Below are 16,202 nucleotides of genomic sequence, written 5' to 3'. Positions count from 1 at the left end.
GCACACCAGTGCATAAAGCAAGGTCCATAAAGACATGGATGAGCCAGTTTGGTGTGGAGGAACTTGACTGGCCTGCACAGAGTCCTGACCTCAACCTGATAGAACACCTTTGGGATGAATTAGAGCGGAGACTGCGAGTCAGACCTTCTCGTCCAACATCAGTGCCTGACCTCACAAATGCGTTTCTAGAGGAACGGTCAAAAAATTCCCATAAACACACTCCTAAACCTTGTGGAAAGCCTTCCCAGAAGTGTTGAAGCTGTTATAGCTGCAAAGGGTGGAGCCAACTCCATATTACATTCATGTGCATGTAAAGGCAGATGTCCCAAAACTTTTGCCAATATAGTGTATGTAGTCACCTGAGTATTGAAAATCCACCATATAACCTCTGTTGTTCCGTAGAAGGTTTCCAGTAGATACTGAGTCAATTTGGTTGCTCCGAGAGAGAGAGAGAGAGAGAGAGAGAGAGAGAGAGAGAGAGAGAATGTGTGCCCTGCAATGGACTAGTATCACAGAATCCTTTCAATAATATGTGCATAATATATGTTAAAGGGGAACATACAGCTCTGGAAAAGAATAAGATTTTTAGGAGAATAATTTCTCCTAAATTCAAAATATAACTATTGTTATTTAGAGTGTATATTTAAAGGAAATGACAAGACATCAAAATAACCCAAGATCATGCAGAGCTTAAATAACTCAAATTAAACAAAATGCAAATAATCTGTAAACAAATTGTGTTAATGCTTTGGCTAAATAACATTAAGAGATCAGTATTTGGTGGAATAACCCCGATTTGCATGCGTTTTGGCTCCATGCTCTCCACCGGTCTTTATACCACTCTTTTTTGCAGCTCAGAGGTTCCAGAGGTTTTCACTAGGATTCACATCTGGAGATTGGTCTCTCTCTCTCTTTTTTTCTCCCCAGAGCTGTACATTAAGGCTGCAGTGATACTCTGCCAATCAATCACTACTCCATCATACCCAGCCTCCTGTTCTGAGAGAACTACATTACCCAGAATCCTCGCGCGAAAATAACGTCGCAGTCGCCATGTTGTATGAAAACCGCTGGTGCCGTGGATTAGAGTTTAATCCGAGAGAAAAGAGGGGAGAGTCAGGACGGACTCAACAGATCACTACTTATAAAACGCGAGAAAGCAAACAGGTCTGCAACGTAGATGCGATAAATCAACCAAGGGGGGGAAAAAAAGCAACACTTTATTTTTGGATAACAATAATAGCGTGAAAGAGAAACTGTAAACATTTTTTTTTCCTGTCTCGCATTTCCTGGCTCCGCTGATTTTCATCCTCCGGCAGAAATTGACAGCAACTGGGGGTCGCTCCTATAACCAAGGACACAAAATTCAGCCTTCAGACACACCGGACTTCCCTACCTCCCCATTCCCCAGAGTATATGTGACTATACACGTTAGGGACGATTTTTTTTTTAGACCGGCTCTCCTTGCTTTACACAGGAGCAGCCATTTACTTTTTCTGTTACCCGAGACGTAGCTAGCCTGCTAGCTAACTCTATTAGCTAGGTGGTTAGCTACGCGTCTGGTTTTGGTGAGCGAAAGGCAGTTTGGACGATGTCGACCAAGGACCAGAACAAACTCTCCACCCTTGAGAGGCCCATTAAAGGTAAATCATGTTTAAAAATGCCACCTGAGGTGTTGGCATGTTAGCATTTCTAGCTCATTTGATGTCAGTACTGCATGTTTAAGCTAACTGCATAGTTAGCTGCCTGCCAGCTGTCTGTTGATGTCTGGGAGGTTATTTACCTCAGCTAGCTTATTCACTAACCTGTTTTATTTTATTTTATTTATTATTACTCTATCGCTAGCCATCTTGTTGGCATTATGTCTTAAAACCAAGTGAGTATGGAGGAAACGTCAATGTCATCCGCGCTGCGTCCGTTAAACCGCCACTTATTTGACTTGCTGATGGCTGCGCGTGCCACCCGCGTTCGAACGCGCCCTTAAGTTGGCTCGCGCGGCGGCGGCTCACGTTTTTTTTTTGAACCAAGGGGCACGAGCCCTCTTCCTCCTACTGTGCTGTCAATGCTTTTGAGTGATGGGGGGGGGGGGGAGAAAAAAGTAGCTCGTGCATGCACAGAAAGTCGCCGGATGACGTCACGGATGGTCAATGCATGTTGATTGAAAAGTGTTGAAACTAGTAAGCAGTCTCGGGTGCATGCTGTTTCGGGACAATCATCAACGCCGAGGTGGTGTGATGTGGGTGGTGAGAGTGTTTACTCCTTATATACCTCATTGATTTGCCATCAGATACATTTTTCCCCATTAATGACCACCATTTATAGTGCTGATTAATGTTGTTAAAGGTCTGCACGGTGAGGTAGTTCCTGTTATCACTCACGTTATAGCCACACATGTACTTAGTACCCAGCCAGCGTGTCGTCTTCTCACCCTCTCTCACTTTCTCTTCTTCTTCAAAAAAAACCACAACTTGTCTTTTGTCAAGAAACTAGAGCATGTAAAGTACCCTGACCTGGAGACCTTTTTTGCAAAGAACTGTAAGTTCTGGTCTCCGAGACTCCTCCCATAAGTGTTAAATAAATAAATGTCTCCACGTCGGCGTTTTTTTTTTTTTTCTTCTTCTTCGTTAAACGATACACAACGTTTTGTAAATCAGTTTGCGTCTGCAGTATTGCTCCATTAGAATGACTTGTTCTTAAAGAAATGATGGGTGTAAGGATTGACGTTGCTATGGAAAGATATAAAACCGTCATTTGACCACACAAACAATGCACACCTTCTGACATGCATGGGTTGGACAAACGCAGAGATGGTTCATTGATAACTTGGTTGTCAGGTACATCAGTGCGAGACGCTTTATACACTAGTGATGAGTCGGCCGTACCTAGTATAACTAGCTGGAGAGACGGTCATCACTGGTGGACGGTCACTAACATCATCTGCTTTGCTGTTTTTGGAAATAAACTCACTAATACTAAGCAGGAGTCTCCTCTGTTAAAACTTTACACCAGGTTTGATTTTATTTAATATGGCTGGGGTGGTTGAAGTGTAGTCCTTCAAGAATGTAGTGAAATATGGAACACACTGTGTGATGGATGGATGGATGGATGGATGGATGGATAGATAGATAGATAGATAGATAGATAGATAGATAGATAGATAGATAGATAGATTAATCCATCCATGTAAGATAGGTTTTTAACCTATGTTATGCAGTAGCATTGTCTACAAGGAAAAGCAATGACTGTGAGTCAGTAGTGCAGATGCAAGCAAGGGGTGAAAGATGTCCAGTAGCAGCAAGAGAAATATGTGCAAGTGAGGTCATTTAAAAAAGAAAGAAAGAAAGAAAGAAAAACTACATCCTGACCATTATTAAACAATATATATATACATATAAAAGCCAATATATATCATAACCATATGCCACGAATCGTAGAGATACGAATCATACAGAGCTGACGACGAATCCGTTTCTGTTCATTGACTTTCGATTCAGTTCGTTTTTGTAAATTCCCGAATGATTCATTAGCCATTTGATTCAGTGATTCGTCCTAAACATCCGTATTAAAACTCTCTCAAACATCTCAGTGACAGATATTTCTTACTGATATCATTCTCAGTGGAAGTAAAGCACAAATGCTTTGATTTTAGTGTTACTGCTTTATATACAGCAGGTGAAGCTTCTTTTTATTGAGAAAAATTTCACAACTGACCAGCGCTGAAACTCTTTATCATATTTAAAACAAAAAAACGTCTTGGTTATAATGCGTTATCATTTTACAGCACCAAGCAGGTCCTGCTCTCTCTTTTTTCCTCTCCAAATAAATGACTTGCAGAAGGAATTCTAATTGTTAAGCACCTGCTGTGTGTACTTTCCTCTGTAATTTTTATTTCTGACCCCTGGCTTGTCCACTCATGCGGAATTTGCCTGGAACGATGGAAAACGGAGAGCTGGAATTGGACCGCTAGATTTCTTTAGATGTATCGTGTCATATAACAAACTAATGCGTGTTTTAGTTTTCTATGAAATTGACAACGCATTTGGAGGATTTCTATTGAACTTGAGAGAAAGCAAGTTTGAAAGTCTGATCTAAGAATAAAAAAAAATACCATCAGGTAATTCTTATGACGAATTTGTTTCTTCTGACACACCTTCTTGATTAAGTGCTGTTGAATTTACTATTATAATTGTCTCCGGTCATTTCCTTTTCTTTTGAGCCTGTAGTATGGCATCCCACAATGTTCTGCTTTAGGCTCTCTCCTGTTCTGTCTTTTATATGGCCAGCCGCTCGTTCAAATCATATACAAACATAACCCAGGCTTTCGCTTTTCACTCCTCTGATACACAAGCTTACTTTCATTCTCTTAACGTTCTTCTGCACTGCTCTGCAGACCAGGTTCAAGACAAAAAGCTGAGATGCACTCGAGATGTCTTACTTCCGAGCCCTTCAGAAATGTTTTTCACGACAGTCATCCTTATGGTAGAGCCATAAGGACATTTTCACACTTGGCTCAAATCCACGTGTCTGCACTCAGGGCTCGCTTGGGTGTCGGGCTTATATTCGCAGGTTTGTGTTCACGTTATAGAATTTTAGATCGATTATGCAAATTCATACACACAGGTTTGCAGAATGATAGTAGTTTCGATGATTTTCCTTTCCTATCGAGTGGCAAACAGGGAGCCCACTATGTGAAGACTGACCCCAGACCACACAGCGTCAGCTTATTCCTGTACTCCGAAAGTCTGGCTTTATATATCAGCAACCATAACAACTCTTTCCTCAGCATCACAAAGAAATCAGATATGTTGATGCAATCACGTTACCAGTCGAGGAGAAGATAGCTTCTGCACCTGACCTTTGATTTTAACAGTGCCATAGATCAGGTTTTTGGACCACTCCCAGATACTAAAACAGTGTTCCCAGAACTCCAGTGGCCCTGAGTCTGGCGAGAAAAACTATTTCCATGAGCCTTGACTCTTCTCGTTTTGAATCAGTTATCATATTGTGATTCTGTTGCTCCACAATGCAGCAACTTTGTAAAGCTGAATATAATCTGTGACTAGATAAAATAGTTTATTCTTTAGAAGAAGGAGCAGAAACCTGGCTTCAGTACAACATCTAACGATCTAAACAACTACTCAAAACTGACATAGCCAACAGTTAAGAACCCAGTAGTAAAGACTTTATGGTTAAAGTGGTCACATATAAAATATACCCAGTTTATCCCTTATACTACATTTAACAGAAATCTTAAACAGCTTGTTTCAAACATTTAAACAGACTTTATCAAGTGCTTTCCGAAATTATAACACCGCTATCTGTAAACCGGGCAAAATGACATCGCTGGACTTCTACAGCGGTAGTCATGAAAGCCAGATCAGTGACTGAGAGTTTCCAGTAACTCCAGTACACAAATAAAGCCACACACACTGGGACCTTTTTTTTTTGTGTGTGTGAAAATGTTGATACAAAATTAACGAGGGCAAGGTTGATTGGGCTTTTGGTGTGTGTGTGTGTCTTCCGAACAACAGGAGCGTGGTGTTCCTCTTTGGTATTTTTAGTGAGGCAAAGAAAAAAGGTTTATTAACGCTGCATTACCGTTCATCACACCGCTGCTGTATCTCTGTTCTATCCCTTTAAAGGGTTATATCCACGATCCAGCGGCAGTTCCAGTCTCTCCATGACGGCGTGTTTGGCCGGCGCTCTTTTGATGAGATCATCGTTTTGCTCGTCTTCAGAACAGGAATATTCTGAAGGCTGGCAAGACGATGATCTCATCCAAAGCCCACCAGCCAAACATCTAGTCATGGAGAGACTGGAACACACTCTCACTATGTCATCTTCACACATCTCATCTTTATCCACACCACAACTTTTACACCTCCCGCTAAGCCGGAAGTCCTTTTTACACTAGTTAGAAGTCTTTATATTCGATTCTGTATAAGATTCTTTCTTTGCCTATCTCAGCTTAAGAAGTTGGGGTCCAAGCACAGGGTCAGCCGTGATGTTGCAACCTTGGAGCAGATAGGGCTCAAGGGCTCAACAGTGGCAGCTTGGCAGCCCTGGGGCTGACCTTCTGATCAACAACTCGTACCCTTAACCACTTGCCCTGCCACTGCCTCTACTCATTTAATCACTTTATCGATTCAAACTATCCTGGTCAGGGTCATGCTGGATTCGAATCCAGTCATGCTCAATCCAGATTCAGTGATGGATCGATTACTGTTACATGTCTCTGCCCCATTGAGAAGACTACCGGTGATCATACGGCCACTGATCAGGGAGGGACTCGACTTGACGTAACATCCAAACAGCCTTAATCTTTCGTCCCACTGAAATGGCAAGTACACAAAAAGACGCAAGAGACGCACCGACTTTGTCCTGTATTGGCTTTGTGAATTCTCTATAAAACCCACCGGTAGAGCTGTTCACTGAGTTTAATGAATTAAAGCGTGATACCGCAGAGAGAGATGTGATCACTTTATTCACTGAAATACTGAATTCCACTCAGATTGATGAATAAATGCTGACACTTCAGGAAACATTTCATTGCCTTGTTGTAATCATATACCGGTGAAAGCCAGGCTTTCTGTTCTATAGGGTGTGTGGAAAGGCAGGGATTGTGTCGAGCGAATACATCAAGCCGAAAACGATCAGCTGAAAAAAGTTTATACATCCAGCAATATTTGTCGCTGTACTATGACTTCATCAGTAGGCGTTTCTACCGGTTGCCATAGTAATAACGTTTGTCAATGGGTAGAGCAAGTGGACGACATATCTCTTACGTTCTAAAAAATAAATATAAAATTACGTGGATGTAATCTATGTTTTACTGATTGCTTCCAGACTTTTCATTACCTTCAATTTTCTATTTAAGATATCTTTGGAGTTAAGTGTAGTCTCCTGAACGTTCTTCTTCACAATGTGATCAACCGAAGAAAGCTACACCTTCGATTCATACATCTTTCTCGATGGGGGGAGAAAAAAAAAAACCTGATCCTGATTCTCCACAGACCTTCCCTAACCTACTTAGGTGAAATCTTCTCTAAGCCTGCGGTGCATTAGCTACACGTCCAAGCGTACACACACGCTCACGCCGTGTTAACATGGCACCGTCCGCCGAAAGAAAAAGTCATCTGTACAAGTCGTCTGGCCGTTCGCCCAATCAAAACATTCGACAGCGTTTAAACATCGCTCTCACTCAAGTGCAGTCCAACTCCGGATCATGGACAGTTTCTTATCATTAGCGATGAGACTTTTGAGTTTTGTACTTCCACATACATAACACAGTCTAGGGCTGAGCGATACATCGATATAGTATAAATATCGTGATCGGTTATTTCATGATGCACATTTCTTGAAATATCAGATGGTGTAATGATTTATTTGGTTACATTTTTAGTAATTATGAATTAAATGCTACTGAATGGATGTCACTGATTCGATGTAAGTTAAAAAAGTAAAACAAAAAGGCAGTTAAGGAACACTCTTGTCACGTTCTCTTGAAGAGTTGTTGTGTATTTTTGCTGTTTTGCAGGCAGCGTGTTAGCTAAATTGTATATCAGAATACACATCATGTGTCCTAAATGTAGTAATATGATATTTTTGTCGTTTTTATCGACCAGCTCTACTCTAATCGACATGACATATTACTTGTTTTACTTATGTTTATTTAAGATACTTTAGTCACCATCTACCACAACTTTTACAAAAAAAAATACCCTTCATCCTTTTCTAGTTCTCGTGTATGTTTTAGTAGCTACAACTCATTCCCTTTCTCATTCTGTCCTCTGAAGCTAATAAGAAAAATACATAACAGCTTGTCTCGTTACAGAGAAACCACAAAACAGACAAAACGCACCACAAGGCTTTCCTGTGTTGGTACTTTAAGTTGCTTCAACCACTTAACTTTACTTCAACTTGAAGTTGCAGTTTATTTTACTCTTTATGTTGCACAGTGCTTGGTACCAAAATGCCTGTTTAAATGTCTCTGGCTAGACGTTTGTAGGCCCCTGACCGTCCATCACAGTCATGCGGTTTCTTGCACAAATTGTGCCACCAGATCTAAGAGACTCCGACACTGTTCAACATGACAATGCGCCTATGCACAAAGCACAGAGCTCCATGAAGACATGGTGTGTTAAGGTTGGAGTGGAAGAATGTCCTGCACAGAACCCCAATTTGTGATGAACTGGAACACTGACCAAACCCCCAGACCTCCTCACTCTTACATAATCAGTGTCTGATCTCACTAATGCTCTCTTATATGATCCATACTTGAACCTGTAACCTTTACTGATTAGTATAACAGCGTAAGTGGAAGGAGATGTTCAGAAACTGCATACGACTGCGATGGTCAGCTGACTTATAGACTATATAGTGTATGCAAATTAGCTGTTACTATGGAAATCTGGCTCAAATGGTTAAGGCTCTGGGTTGTTAAGGCTTCAAGCCTCAGCACCGCCAAGCTGCCACCCTTAGGCCCTTGAGCAAGGCCTTTAACCCACCCTGCTACAAGGGCAGTGCATCATAGCTGACCCTGTGCTGTGACCTTAACCCTTCAAGGATGGGATATGTGAAGAAGGAATTTCCCTGTGCAGTAATGTATATGTGACAGAATTAGATGGCGGGCTAATACGACCCTGTTTTCTCTCTCATGTTGCATGGTGCATATTGCGTATAAAAAAAAAAAAACGCAGGCTTTATTAAGAAAGCTCACCATTTCCTCTTGCATGAAGAAAGCTTGCCGTTTCGTCGCCTCGCTCGGCTTGGAGAGTCATGCTACTGCCACAGTGAGAGGCAAATGAGCAGGTGCACGCTGTATTTACTCGCTCAGCCGTGAAAGAACCAACATCTTCCTTTTCTTTACACTCTACATGAAGCAGAGGAAGATTCCTTAACTAAAGCAACTATGACTCTGTCCTTTATAAACACCTCAGTGCGTATTAGTCTGTTAATATTCTTATAATATTATTTTTAATGGAAGGTGAGATTTGGTTTAGAGAAGGTGAAATCGAAGACTTCTGAGCTAGCAAATTTTTTCTTTTTTCTTTTTCCGAACCATTTACTCCGACCACGCTCTTTTACTATTGTGACGAAACCTGCAATCAGACTGACATGCAGCGAGTCACTCACAGAGTGTGTGTGTGTGTGTGTGTGTTCTTCTGACCACATCTCTTTTTACTTGCAGTTGTGGCCTGTCCAAGCCAAAATGTCTTTTCACCTGCCTAACTTAGTGCTTCTGACATTTTTGGTAAACCCAGAAACTATAATTATAAAGCTCTCGGTCATGCTTGTGCACAGTACCTGACTGAATGACGAGCAAAACACATGGGGTTTGGTTGGTTTTGAGAAATTCACTGCAAGCCACTCATTTAGTTTTCTCTCTTCACGACTTCCATCACACCTACTTTACTAAAAAAAAAAAAAAAAAAGTTAAAGAAAATCTTAGTTTCTTGATTCTTGCATCATGTCTGATGTGTTTATTAAGGGGGAGGGGGTGTAAGTTATGAAACACTGCTCTGTATAAAGGGAGAGTTTTAATAAAGAGAGTCAGGCTTTATAGGATATTTGTAAGAATACTTCTGCAGCGATGGTGTGATGAATGTTCAGGTCATTTTAGAGATATACTCTGATTGGAAGCAGATTCTTACGTGATTGAGTTTTGCTGCAAATATCAGAACTACAGTTTCTAAGGCCATGTCTACCACTAATATGTTTTTATAGCCTTTTCGGAGCGAGACGCCGTTTTCAGTCGACGAAAACGTATCTTTTTGAAAACGCTCTCCAAAGTGGGTTCATTTGTAAAAGCCCGGTGTGGACCGTGAAAACGGAGGCTTTCGAAAACGCTGACGCATTTTTTTTTGTCATGTGATATTCAGAATACATTTTCTCTCGCTTTTGCAACTTTATACTCCTGTGTTCCTCACAGCAACAACTCCACCTCACTGTTGGTCTGTATACAACAAACTCGGTGCTTTTCCTCGACATATTACCGCAACGTTTCATGGAGCCAAGTCGTAAATAAATGCACGGCAGAAATGACGCAGGTCGAAGCGTCTCACGTTTTTACTCAGGGAAGTGAGCGTCTATGTGGATGACCAACATTTGGGAAACGATTAAAAGTAATGTGGACGTGGAGCGTTTTTGGACGCCGTTTTCAAATTTATTGTAGACGTAGCCTAAGTGATCTTGCGTATCCTTAGCAGCCATGATGAGCGGTTTCCAAATGAATCAAAAGCAGGGCAAAATAAATGCCTTCGAATATAACATTGCATTTTGTAGAAATAACCAAGTAATACTGTGATATGATTTTTTTTGCTTCTTTAATCCCACCCCTGCTTCCTGTTAAACTAGAGCAGCATTCCTCGAAGTCCCGGATCCGGAGGGAATTCTATCCGGACCCGCCTCCATTTCGTATTTCAAGAGCACTAATTGTGTGTAAGGGATTAAAAGTGTGGATTTCCTACTTCGATAAAAACATGTTAAACTTGTATTTTTTTTTATGTCTTTTTGGTCCGAAATGAAAGCGAAGGTGACATATTAAAAGATTTCCTGCTTCACGTTGTTGTCATGACATCCAGTGAGCGTATGACGGAACCGAGCGACACTTCACCACAGTGAGCGTTTGGATGGGTGAGGATGTCCGGTTCCAGGAAAAGAAAAGTTGACGAGTTTTTAAAAGGTGATTGGACAGAGACATATACGTCCATTTTGCCCCAATATGGGACAAAGCCGTTCTATTTGATTGGTAATGGAGTTGTCGAACACCACTGTGAAACAGAACACAGACATTTTGAACAGCAATACCCGCAAAATACAGAGGTAAGAACAGCAAAAGTACAAAGCTAAAGTCTTGGTATGATTTAATAAATAAGTTGCTTGTGAGAGCTCTGACGCAAGAGAGAGCTACAGAAAAGCTATCTTTCCGAGAGGCCTGGGCTTTTGCGCTTGTTAATGTATTTTGAATGCAAAAGGCACTTTGGTTTTTAAAATATTAGTGCAGATTTGTTATGCATGTTTATTAAAAACAAGTTTTGTAATAATCAATTGCTGTTCCGGACCTTTTACACTGATGAAAATTCATCAGATCTTTGAATGTAGACTTCGATAACCCTCTGAACTAGAGCCTCGAGTGGACAGATCAGTAGTCCAGGTATCTGTTTTTTTTCCCCAACGGCTTTACAGACAGAAAAGAAACCGCTACATATTGTTAACAAGCTATATTTTTTTATATGGCGCAACTTCATGGTGGTGTGATGTATCTCAGCGCTATAGCTACTATCCTACAGCACTACACACATCAGCTGAGACAAGATTTATTTAAAGCTAGAGAACTTCTAGTATAACTTGTGCTGTTTATTCAATATACATCGATCAGGCATAACAATATGACCACCTGCCTAATATTGTCCCCCTTTTGCATGGACTTCACTAAATCCCTGAAGGTGTGCTATGGTATCTAGCACCAAGATGTTAGCAGCAGATCCTTTAAGACCTGTAAGTTGTGAGGTGGAGCCTCCATGGGAGTTTTAAAAGGATACTTTTGATAGATACTGACCACTGCAGACCGGGAACACCCCACAAGAGCTGCAGTTTTGGAGATGCTCTGATCCAGTGGTCTAGCCATCACAATTTGGCCCTTTGTCAAACTCGCTCAAATCCTTACTCTTGTCCGTTTTTCCTGCTTCTAACACATCAACTTTGAGGACAAAATGTTCACTTGCTGCCTAATATATCCCACCCACTAACAGGTGCCCTGGTCATAATGTTATGCCTGATCGGTTTATATACATGCTGAACAAATTAGTCACTAGCGCAAAGCCATCTGTCCTGAAGACTTTCCCCTGGTGGGAAAACACACCATCGGTTATTAAGCTGACACCAGACCCCTTTTCCAAAAAAAAAAAAACCCCTCAGTAATATCAACCCTTTCTTTTAAATTAGAACCTCATTTTTTACCTTCTGTATAGACTACGTGGAACCATACAGGTCTCAGTGCTATAGAAACGATAACATATTAGAGATGATTAAAAGAAAATAGAAACTTAATCAACACGTCGTGACCAATCAGAATGCAGAATTCATCAGCGCTGCAGTTCTCTCTCTCTCACACACACACACACACACACACACAAGCAGAACTCCAGAAAGCATTTTGTACTCATGTTAAAATAATCCATTACACCCGAACACTACAGTAAGCATGAAATGTGGTTAAGATGTCACATCTCAGTGCAAATCGATCATCACACCATCTCGCTCTGTGCTGCTGCTGCTTTTTTTTCTTCTTTTTTTAAACTGAACACATGTTACTTGCTGATCTTGGTTCACTGAGCAGCGAGGAAAAAATACTTCAGGTCACTGCTGCTGTATTAATAGTATAGTATTAATAAATTTTGCTAACATTCGGCGATATATTGATGGATATTTGGCCAACAGACCTGGGTACTAAACCGTGTACAGTGTGTGTAAAACTACAGACCGTACCAGTGTGGGCTTTATTTCATTCGCCTGGTGATTTTGTTTTAATATATTAACACCCGAATCGGAGAGTAGTTTAAGCTACAGTCCAATTTAAAACATCTCTCCAGGGAGAATTCGCTCATCTCTTTCTTTCTCGTTCCCTAATGAGGTGAGAGTTTGCTGGAAATTAGATTATGGTGCGTTTAGCCGAGACAGCTACTGTATTACACCGTCCTCCTTTCTGATTCCATCTCTCTCATTGACCCGCTTAAGTTTCACAAGGAATCTTAGTCGGTGTTGGTGTGTGCCAAGGATGACACCGTTTAAGAAAGAAAGAAAGAAAAAAAAGAGAGAGAGAGAGAACAAAAGAGAGAGAGACAGAGAAGATAGAAAGAGAACGAATGAAAGAAAGAGATCTAAATAAGAGAGAGAAAAAGAGACAGAGAGAAAGAGAACTAAAGAGAGAGACAGAGAAGATAGAAAGCGACCGAATGAAAGAAATAAAGAGAACAAATGAAAGAACGAGATAGAAAGAGAAAGAAATGAAAGAGAACGAAAGAGAGACAGAGAAGATAGAAAGAGACCGAATGAAAGAACGAGAGAGAGAAAGAGAACGAAATGAAAGAGAGAGAAAGAAAGTAAGACGGAAAGAGAGAGAGAGAGAGAGACAGAAAGAGAGGGAGAGAAGGAGAATGAAGGAATGAAAGAGAGAGAGAGAAAAGAGAGAGAGGGAGAGAAAGAGAGAGAAGGAGAATGAAGGAATGAAAGAGAGAGAGAGAGAGAGAGAGAGAGAGAGAGAGAGAGAAAGAAAGAAAGAAAGAAAGAAAGAAAGAAAGAGAGATGCCAGCAAGGTTTATCTTGTTTCTAAAGCTTGTAACCAGTTGGAGTTTCTATGCAGAACTTTTCTAACGAGGAACAAGAGGAAGTGATTATAGTTTTGAATACTATGCAAATCTAAAAGTAGCCTAAAATGGCAGAATGGAAATAGTGCTTTTATTTTTGAGACTGACTGCAGCTCTTAATCTGCTCCAGACTGAAAGCAGTACAAAAGCAGATACAGTAAGTAAACACACTCAAAATTGTAAACTAAGATATGGATTTTTCTTTCTCCGTACCATTATATTATACTGATGTGTGACTTTACTTCTTACATGGGGACCAAATAAACCCACCATATTATACCCAATACCATTACACCCAATCCCATTACACCATATTACACCCAATCCCATTACACCTAATACCATTACACCATATTACACCGAATTCCATTACACCATATTACACCCAATCCCATTACACCATATTACACCTAATACCATTACACCATATTACACCCAATCCCATTACACCATATTACACCCAATCCCATTACACCATATTACACCCAATCCCATTACACCATATTACACCTAATACCATTACACCATATTACACCCAATCCCATTACACCATATTACACCTAATTCCATTACACCATATTACACCCAATCCCATTACACCATATTACACCTAATTCCATTACACCATATTACACCCAATCCCATTACACCATATTACACCTAATACCATTACACCATATTACACCCAATCCCATTACACCATATTACACCCAATCCCATTACACCTAATACCATTACACCATATTACACCGAATTCCATTACACCATATTACACCCAATCCCATTACACCATATTACACCTAATACCATTACACCATATTACACCTAATACCATTACACCATATTACACCCAATCCCATTACACCATATTACACCTAATTCCATTACACCATATTACACCCAATCCCATTACACCATATTACACCTAATACCATTACACCATATTACACCCAATCCCATTACACCATATTACACCTAATTCCATTACACCATATTACACCCAATCCCATTACACCATATTACACCTAATACCATTACACCATATTACACCCAATCCCATTACACCATATTACACCTAATTCCATTACACCATATTACACCCAATCCCATTACACCATATTACACCTAATCCCATTACACCATATTACACCCAATCCCATTACACCATATTACACCTAATACCATTACACCATATTACACCCAATCCCATTACACCATATTACACCCAATCCCATTACACCATATTATACCCAATCCCATTACACCTAATACCATTACACCATATTACACCGAATTCCATTACACCATATTACACCCAATCCCATTACACCATATTACACCCAATCCCATTACACCATATTACACCTAATACCATTACACCATATTACACCCAATCCCATTACACCATATTACACCCAATCCCATTACACCATATTACACCCAATCCCATTACACCATATTACACCCAATCCCATCACACCATATTACACCCAATCCCATTACACCTAATACCATTACACCATATTACACCGAATTCCATTACACCATATTACACCCAATCCCATTACACCATATTACACCCAATCCCATTACACCATATTACACCTAATCCCATTACACCATATTACACCGAATTCCATTACACCATATTACACCCAATCCCATTACACCATATTACACCCAATCCCATTACACCATATTACACCCAATCCCATTACACCATATTATACCCAATCCCATTACACCTAATACCATTACACCATATTACACCGAATTCCATTACACCATATTACACCCAATCCCATTACACCATATTACACCTAATACCATTACACCATATTACACCCAATCCCATTACACCATATTACACCCAATCCCATTACACCATATTACACCCAATCCCATTACACCATATTACACCCAATCCCATTACACCATATTATACCCAATCCCATTATACCCAATCCCATTACACCATATTACACCCAATCCCATTACACCATATTACACCCAATCCCATTACACCATATTACACCCAATCCCATTACACCATATTACACCCAATACCATTACACCATATTACACCCAATCCCATTACACCATATTACACCCAATCCCATTACACCATATTACACCCAATCCCATTACACCATATTACACCCAATCCCATTACACCATATTACACCCAATCCCATCACACCATATTACACCCAATCCCATCACACCATATTACACCCAATCCCATTACACCATATTACACCCAATCCCATTACACCATATTACACCCAATCCCATTACACCATATTATACCCAATACCATTACACCCAATACCATTACACCATATTACACCCAATCCCATTACACCTTATTACACCCAATACCATTACACCATATTACACCCAATACCATTACACCATATTACACCTAATACCATTACACCCAATCCCATTACACCATATTACACCCAATCCCATTACACCATATTACACCCAATCCCATTACACCATATTACACCCAATACCATTACACCATATTACACCCAATACCATTACACCATATTATACCCAATACCATTACACCATATTACACCCAATACCATTACACCATATTACACCCAATACCATTACACCCAATACCATTACACCATATTACACCTAATACCATTACACCCAATCCCATTACACCATATTACACCTAATACCATTACACCCAATCCCATTACACCATATTATACCCCATACCATTACGCCAGGATTCTGCTTCCCTTTCCCCAAGTACACGCATAGCCAGCAGCCAATCACAATCGTGATTAAATGAATGGGGCATTGGCCGATTGG

The 16,202-nt window shown here is 40.4% G+C and overlaps 1 protein-coding gene across 5 annotated transcripts in view; it reads left to right on the top strand.

Moving 5' to 3' along the window:
* Positions 1-948: 948 nt before the first annotated feature.
* Positions 949-16,202, top strand: part of ppp3ccb (protein phosphatase 3, catalytic subunit, gamma isozyme, b) — a 55,390-nt gene continuing 40,136 nt past the window's right edge. The window contains exon 1 of one of the 5 annotated variants that reach the window (XM_058411177.1): positions 949-1,640. In XM_058411177.1, the coding sequence (XP_058267160.1) occupies positions 1,589-1,640 (52 nt within the window). In that variant the 5' untranslated portion in view covers positions 949-1,588. Of the gene's footprint in view, positions 1,641-10,543; positions 10,682-16,202 lie in introns of those variants that run through there. The other 4 variants (XM_058411183.1, XM_058411182.1, XM_058411178.1 and 1 more) reach the window with 4 other exon arrangements.

Source organism: Hemibagrus wyckioides, linkage group LG16, assembly GCF_019097595.1.
Source record: "Hemibagrus wyckioides isolate EC202008001 linkage group LG16, SWU_Hwy_1.0, whole genome shotgun sequence".
In the NCBI taxonomy this organism is placed as follows: domain Eukaryota; kingdom Metazoa; phylum Chordata; class Actinopteri; order Siluriformes; family Bagridae; genus Hemibagrus; species Hemibagrus wyckioides.
The sequence above is the reverse complement of the archived record's forward strand: the minus strand, read 5'-3'. Positions and strand labels throughout refer to the sequence as shown.